Source organism: Gekko japonicus, unplaced genomic scaffold, assembly GCF_001447785.1.
Source record: "Gekko japonicus isolate JY-2015 unplaced genomic scaffold, Gekko_japonicus_V1.1 scaffold1424, whole genome shotgun sequence".
Lineage (NCBI taxonomy): Eukaryota > Metazoa > Chordata > Lepidosauria > Squamata > Gekkonidae > Gekko > Gekko japonicus.
The window spans coordinates 3,668-11,977 of NW_015173173.1; the positions used below are offsets into that span (position 1 = coordinate 3,668).

Sequence of the window (8,310 nt, forward strand, 5' to 3'; positions counted from 1 at the left end):
TTGCTCAGGGACAGTGAAAAAATTGGGTTTGGTCAAAGGGGTTCAAAGGAGGCAAGTAACACCTAATTCCTTTTTAGAAGCTTAGGTCTTGATTTGGTTGATCTTGATCAAGGAAAGCATCTATCCCTACATGAATTCAAGACACTGACCCTTGAACAAAACAAAACTTATATTTTATATAAACAAAATTACATCATTATAGAAAATTAAAACATCAAATTATTAACAGCTCAGTACTGCACCAAATGAAAACCAGTCAGACAATGCCATCCGCTTCCTCTTTCAAGACCCTTAAGACTCTTCCTTAAAACTTTTCAAGACTTCTGCTAACTTGTTTGTCTCACACTAAACTGTTTTTCTTGCATAAATATTTGCTAGCAAATAGGTTAATACTGCTGACAAGCTTATTTTAACCTCTTAGCTAAATAAAATACGGGTTAAAAACATTATTTCCCTAACTCAGCAACCAACTTGGTACTTGCATGGCTAGTATATTTCTATTATGGGTTGCACTTCAGCATTCTGAAATGGCTGGGCTCTGACCTCTTCTCCTTGACATTTTCTTCTTAGTCAGCAGTACTTCTCATTAAAGTAAAGGTTGGTGACCCCTGCAATATATGTAACTCAGAGAAGTAGAATGTCAAATCTTGCACTTCAAAACTCAGCTCGTTCCCCCCTACAGAAGAGGAGGGAGCATTTCGAAAGTGCCAAGGTCTCTTATCACTCGCAGTACCCAGGACAGCTGTGTGGTGTACCATCACGTGAGACATCTGCTTGCAGATAAATGATTGAGCTGCTTCTTTGAATTGACTGCCACTGCAATGGGCTGATAATGTTTGAATATGAAATGCGAGCTTATTTATGTTATGCTTAAATCATGTGCTTCTGATATTTCATCCCCCCCCCAAAAAAAATAATCTGATGGAATTATCCAAGAGGTAACTGAAACCTTAAATTTGTGTGGGGGAGGGGGACAGATTTCAGTGTCACGTGACTTTTATGACTTAATCATGCAACCTCTGGAAAACTTCTGTATGGCAAATATAATGAAAACTTTTTGTTATAGTGCATTGGAATCTGGTGACATTTCTGCACAAGCTGTCAGTGGAATAGGGAGGAGGAAAAGGAGATTTCTCTGTTCTCATTGCTAGCGATGGGCACAAACCAGCTGATGATCTCAAGTTTGTCATGAATTTCAGATGGTTCAGAGTTTATGAAGTGATGTTCACGAACTGAAGAGCCACCACAAACTTCTGTGGTAGTTTGTGAATAGCAGAAAGCAGGGGTTTAAATGGCTCTGAGCATTTTAAACCCCTGCTTTATGTTCTTCACAAAAAATGCAAAACGTGGTGGAGAGCAGAAAGCATGGGTTTAAATGGCTGATGGACCAATATGGTTCATGATTTGTGGTTGGGTTTGTGATTCAACCACAAATTGAACTGCAAAAATGTGGTTTGTGCCCATCCCTACTCATTGCAGCCTATTGTAATGTGGTGTGTTTTCCCCGTGATGGGCCCTTGGGATTTCCAGAGGCAGGGTGCTGGTAGGAAGGGATGGCAGGGGAAAAAACCTACTATTTCAACTCCTCATGCAATATTTGTTGCTGGGTACAACACCTGATGACACCTTGTAATAAGTTAAATACCCTAGATACACCGAAATATGGGTTATGAAATTCACTTTGCTCCTTGCATTTCAGGTCAATGGAAATGCCTCCTTAACACTCTCCTTGGCACAGACTTCTTATTGCAAGGAGAAGAGGTATGATCCTCAGAATCCTCTGTGTGCCCATGTGATCTTCCATGGAGTAGTTGAAAAGGTAAACTCTAATATTTATGCATCTCAAGAAAACTATACACACATGGTCTCCGAAGTGTAGAGTTGGCTTCATAATAGTGGTTCTGTAGTAAACAATACTGGCTTAGTGTTCTTTTCTTGAAATGACACATTTAGCTGGGGTGGGATCCCAGTTAATCCGCAAGTTAGACCTTGATGCATTGGCTATAAAAGGGTAGCAATAGCTGTCCTGCAACAATGGTCAAGAGATTGTCTGCTGTCTTCCCCACCTTCTCATATATGAATTTCTACTTCTGCCAACAATATTTGCTGTGTTGATATTCGTTTTTTTATTTAATTTATACTACAAACCTGCTTGGCCCTTAATTTTTACGATTTGTTTTAAATGTGTACTATTTGGTTTTAGGCCACTGAAGAAGGCTCTGAGAACTGAAATGCGTCTAGTCTAGTGGCTTTTTATGAGATATTCTGTTATGTGATTCATGTTCAGTTGACATGCAATTTCTATAGATTGGATCTTAGCACTCCTATGTATCTATATTGTTTTTCATTGTTAATTATTACACTGTGTAACAAATACTTTGTTATATTTTTAAGTTCGTTATACTCAACCTTCTGAGTACCCACCCTGTTGCTGTGCTTGGGTTTCGTCCTCCTTTGTTTTTTCTTTCAAGGAAGTAAGTCAACGATTCCATTAGAGCACTGCAAGCTCCTTGTCTGATGGTATGCACATCTGCAGATCTGTTTGTTTTCCCCCTGGTCTTTGGCCTCCTCCCTGACCCCCATGAGGGATGTCATAGGGAAGGATAAAATATTGTGGTTTGCGTAATCTGTACTTTGTTTGCTAGGTGACTGGAGCAGAAGCAGACTTTGCAAAGACTGCACTGTTCAGCAGACATACTGAAATGAAGGACTGGCCTCCCGATCATGACTGGTTCTTTGCCAAACTCAACATTGCCAACATCTGGGTCCTGAGCCATTTTGGGGGGATCGAAATGGTGACCCCCAAAGATTATTTTAATGCCACCCCTTAGTAAGTATCAAATTTCAGTGCACTTCTGGGGGGACTGGGCTTTTCAGCTGTTGATTTCCTGGTTCCATAGCACTTCTTCATGGAGGAGACTTTTTAAAGTGATCTCACTTGATCTTTTGGGAAGTTGCCATTACAAAAAGATCTCAATTGATTATCATCCAAAAAAAGTATTGCCTCCTCTTCCCCAAATGATTGTACTATTTGTACATTGTTATAATATACTTTTATTGTTCTGTTTATTTATTACACAGAGTTCTGGCCCATCTTAAAAGTGACGTAATAGTGCTGGGAAAGGAACAGCAACACAAACATATTAGTATACTGTATAGCTTCCGTGTGAGAGAATGCTAAGAGGTTATACTCTTTTTCACTTTTCATAATGGAGAAATATTTAAGGTGGTGGAATATCGGAAGGGTAAACCTATAAATGGTGTAGGAAATGTAAATAACAAACAAGGTCCTCAAATTAAAGGTCTTTATTATGTTGTGATTAGGAATCACATTGGCTCTCATCTTTGCCTCTACTAGTAAAACAAATGTTTGGCTGTTAATGGCAAAGGTTTGGAGATGCTGCCCTTTCAAAATTGGGAATCCTCAAAGTGTGGATGGTCCTTGCTTCAGATAGAGGAGACTAAGAGGGAATTGAGTACTGTTGAAATCTCTTCTTGTGAAGTGTGGTGAAAGCCCATGACTAGGATCCCACAAACAGTGAGTGGAGAGTGTGCTTCGAGTCTTTCTTGCCTCCACCTTCTCACCAGTGGCCCCCTGTGATCTCCAGGATCTGATGCAGGTCATTGGGAGTGAGGGAGTCTTGTGGATAAAATGCAGGGTTGACGTGAGGCGGGGGGACCCCCCTCTTCCTTTTACGTGAATGGAAAGATTGCCGTGCTTCCTCTGACAGAAGGGGATTTTACCTGACTCCTTCTCTTCACTGCAGACCCCCATGGTATTTTGTTCCCTACCCTCCGTTATGAGCTTTTGGTGTAGTTGGGAGATCACGGGGCTGCTGGGTAGGAGCAGGAAAGGATTGGGTGTGTTGCTGTGTTAATAGGCCCAAGGCCATGTTTCAAGTAAAGTAGATGCTTGATATGTTGTGGTGAAGCACTCAAGATATTGGGCACAGCCCAGCATAAGAACATAAGAGCCTTGCTGGATCACACCAGTGGTCCATCTAGTCCAGCTTCCTGTCTAACACAGTAGCTAACCAGTTCATCTGGAGGGTCAACAACAGGGCATACATGCCAAGGCCCTTCCCTTCATGTTGCCTCCTAGCTCTGGCATTCAGAGGTCTGTCCTGGAACTACTGTCCATCAGCTTCCGTGGATACTCCTGAGTTCTACTATTTTGGGAGAGGGATAAAAAGTTCTATTTGTCAACTCTCCCCATCCCATGGGAAAGTTAAGTAGTTGTAACCTCCTGGATTCCAATAGAGTTAGGGAACAAACGAAGCATGATTTCCTGTTGGAGGAACATTAAAGTGTTGTCCTTCCACTGGGTTATGCCCCTTAATTTAAATATAATCCAAAGTACTGCCGCCCAAGAGGTTTGTAGGGGGAAGTATCAAAATACTTAGAATGTATTAATGCCTGCATGCCAGTTTAATTTTCTTTTTACTCTTTGTAGTTGAGGAAGATTTTTGGATGAAATGAGTATCTGCCGAACAGCTTAGCATTTTGCAGCCCAAAGCCACAAATGCTGGTGAAGAAGAGAGAATTCTGGGATGCCAAATCTGTGCAGTCTTTTGAAGTCCCTGATGACATTGCTTATCCTGTACACATTCTATGCAACCAAGCTTTTCAAATCTATTAATCTACACACTGAAGGAATCCTGATTTTGTGCCCCAAGTATTTAGAGCACTGCAGTATGCATATGGTAGTGTAATTCAGTTTGCTTTTCCCTCAAAAAACTTATGTGAAGAAAAATGCCAATGAGGGCACCACACTACCTTGAAAGTCGAGCCACAGAAAAATGCAAAAGGAAGAAAGAAGAGGGGCAGGAATCAGGAAACCCCAAATTTAATGTGAATTTTCAGCATCACTTTCCTGGGAGTAAACCTCATTGAACAGATCTGGGTAAGATTTGGAGTAGACCTGTTTAGGATTCCTCTCTGCAGTGTAGCAATAAATGGGGCTCTGTGCTGTGGGCAAAAATCTCTGTATGTGCACAAATCAAGCAGATCTAAAACAGAGCTTGAATTTAGTCTACTTGTCTGCACAAATGTCTATTAATCTACACACTGAAGGAATCCTGATTTTGTGCCCCAAGTATTTAGAGCACTGCAGTGTGCATATGGTAGTGTAATTCAGTTTGCTTTTCCCTCAAAAAACTTATGTGAAGAAAAATGCCAATGAGGGCACCGCACTACTTTGAAAGTCGAGCCACAGAAAAATGCAAAAGGAAGAAAGAAGCGGGGCAGGAATCAGGAAACCCCAAATTTAATGTGAATTTTCAGCATCACTTTCCTGGGAGTAAACCTCATTGAACAGATCTGGGTAAGATTTGGAGTAGACCTGTTTAGGATTCCTCTCTGCAGTGTAGCAATAAATGGGGCTCTGTGCTGTGGGCAAAAATCTCTGTATGTGCACAAATCAAGCAGATCTAAAACAGAGCTTGAATTTAGTCTACTTGTCTGCACAAATGAATGATTTGTGTTGTCACAACTGACCAGCCCCACAATCTATTAGGGGATATGCCCTCGGCCTAGATTCAGCTACATTAATCTTGTGTATGAACACATACCTCTGTCAGGAAGACAAACTTGAGATTGAAAACTAGACATTAAGGGCTAGTGACATTTTTGTCCATGTAAACCTAGAACTGTCTCAGTCACATGGGAATGAGGAACTGTTAATCACATGGAAAAGGGCCATGTAGAGAAGTGGGACTGAACTCACTTCCTGTCTTTGCCTTACCTTCCCACACCCCTTTCCCCAAGGACTTTTTGGTTAGTCAGTTGCAACCAGAATCTGAAGAGAAAAGCAGGGAGTTGAGCTGTGGGCAAAGTTCCATGTTCCTTATCCTTGCATTTTTTGCTGTTATAAACAGACCATCAACACGTCTGGTTTGATACAGTATGAAGAATACCTGCTCAGCTGGGGACGTATCTGCACCTTCCTAATAACTCATGTCTGTAAACTCTGTAGGCTGACTTTCAACTTGCCTGGTGTTGATTACATTTTGGAACATAGTCTTTATAAACATCTGAGTGGTCCTCAAGTCTGACCTTCATCTGTGTTCTGAAGAGAAACTATCCAGTGGTGGAGTAAAACATGTCAAATGAGAGCCTGGCTACGATCTGTTAATGCTGTCTAGAAGTGCCCTCATATGCAGTGTTTGAAGTAGTCTACAAAACAGTGTTATGAGAGAATTCAACATTAGCCCCAATTGGCTGCAGTGCAGATGGCTCACTGCACCATGCCATCTGTGAGAGGGAGGATAGAGCCCAGAACTGGCTCCCAATCTCCTATCCTTTCTCACCAAGGATTTCCTATGTTACTGCTATGTTACTGGCTCCCATATTTCCACATGATATCATCCTATGTTTGTGCACAGGCTGTTAACCCATACTTTCCACTATCAGCATGAATACTTCCTTGTGTCTGAAGGGGTAACAGTGAAGGAGAAACAGCGTAATTATAGGACGTTGGTGAAACTAGTCAGTTATTCTTTTCATTTTTTGATGACCCCTGGCAATAATTAACAGAAGAAGAGACTGCTATGAGGGCAATTTCCTATAGAATCACACCAGCAGCCAGACATCCTGGTGTGGCAGTAGCCCTTATTTCCTATAGAATCACACCAGCAGCCAGACTATGACAGAAGGTCATCCTGGTGTGGCAGTAGCCCTTGATTAGAAGGTGAGCAATATTTGGATTCACTAACTCACACTTGCCTAAAACAAGTGGCAAAGCAAATTGACTCAGATGAATGCAGCATCATATTTGAAGTGGACTGAACAATAAATTATGTCACATCTTGGTTTGTATCATCTGATTATTTCTATCATTTGCAGATTTAGGTTAAAAAAAATCTGCCCATTATGGCATGATTGCTCATTAACCAAGTTATATGCAATCAAGAGAGATTTTGATAGTGAACTATAAAATACAAAGTCTGTATTATGGAAGCCTGTTGTCTTAGTGTGCGGAAGAGAACTCAGCCCTACTCTGGTCTTCCTTAATCGGTTCATGCATTGAGTGTACATGGTTCATATCATGGGCGAGCTTCCACCTCCACTGATGGGTATTGCTGTTCTATGTCAAGTCTCTCCTTTCCTTCATGTACTCATGAAGGTGACTAGACTCATGAGGAGCATGGGAAGAAAGATTGGACAGTTACTACAAACTTGTAAGTGGTAGCATGAATCCAGCCACTAAAACTAATAAACTGGCTCTGTTATGTAGTCCATTTTCCCACTGTTGTTTGCTTTGCTTTCTCTTCCACATTAGTCTGCCCCCTCCCCTGTGCAAGGCCACTATCATGATTGTCCACCCATCTTTTTAATTTTGGGATGCATGTGTGTCACTATTTGGGAATAGCTTAAAACTGAAATTCTCTCTCAATGTCCATGTTCATTGAATAATGGCATACTGGAATCTTTCTACCACACTTTCCATGCTTGTCTCTCTTTAATGAAGTAACTCCTCCCTACAGTTGGGCAAGATTTCTGTTTTGGGGAAAGCAATGGGGACAATCTCCTCTTTCCTTCCTGCTCTCTGAATGAATGAATTAGTTCCTTGCCAGAGTGGGCAAGGCTATAGGGTCCAATAAATCACCCCACTCCACCCCACCCAATTAGTTCCCTGCTAGGTTACAGCTGTATATCAGTTCTTGGCAAGCAAATTCCCCTCTTCCTGTATGTCAAAGAATCTAGGCTGGGGCTGTCTCCTCCATCCACCAGTGAACTGGTTCCTTGCTATGCTGAGCAAGACAAAGGGCCCAATTCCCTTCCCACTTTGTGTCAAATAATCTCTTTGCATTCCAGGTTGGATAGTTGGTTCAAGCACCATGGTAAAGGTAGGCATTTTCTTTGGTTACACTAATGGCAGTAACCATCTGATCCTCCTGTCTCCATTTGTACTGCTTACAAACTTCTGTTATATCCACCCCGCCCCCCGAAATAGCTAAATGTCTGTGGGGATCACTGAAAGACACATGTGCGCGCACACTCGTGGCTTTGTATGGTCATTCAGCAACAGCTCTGCTGTCTTGCTCAGTGCCCCCAAACAGAAAAAAAGTTCACATGACACTGCAGAGTGGGGAGGGATGAAGGGGTGTTCCTTTTCATGTGAAATATACTTGGCTGGGACCCAGGCGGGGCCCCTGGAGAAGTTTTTTTGCATAAACGGGGTCACCCGGGGAGAATCCACGGGGTGCTGCTTGGGTTTCCGGGGCCGAGCTGTGCTTTGGAGCCCGGTCAGGGTAGACGGTCGAGGCGAGTTGTGAGCCGCCTGCCCATGAGCAGTTCAGAAGGGCTGCG

General features: G+C 42.2%; 1 protein-coding gene across 1 annotated transcript; it reads left to right on the forward strand.

Annotated features, from left to right (window-relative positions):
- Positions 1 to 1,650: 1,650 nt before the first annotated feature.
- On the forward strand, positions 1,651 to 6,408 carry CREG1 (cellular repressor of E1A stimulated genes 1). Its single transcript, XM_015422557.1, has 4 exons — positions 1,651 to 1,819; positions 2,646 to 2,830; positions 4,454 to 4,903; positions 5,877 to 6,408. The coding sequence occupies exons 1-3, from the start codon at positions 1,670 to 1,672 to the stop codon at positions 4,455 to 4,457; spliced, it is 339 nt and encodes a 112-aa protein (XP_015278043.1). The 5' UTR covers positions 1,651 to 1,669; the 3' UTR covers positions 4,458 to 4,903; positions 5,877 to 6,408.
- Positions 6,409 to 8,310: the final 1,902 nt, after the last annotated feature.

What these genes read in the sequence shown, in the direction of transcription:
- CREG1 (XM_015422557.1), top strand. Translation starts at nt 1,670, where the DNA reads ATGAAATTCACTTTGCTCCTTGCATTTCAGGTCAATGGAAATGCCTCC. An exon ending in TCCATGGAGTAGTTGAAAAG is followed by an intron (nt 1,820 to 2,645) that starts GTAAACTCTAAT and finishes TTTGTTTGCTAG; the next exon opens with GTGACTGGAGCAGAAGCAGA.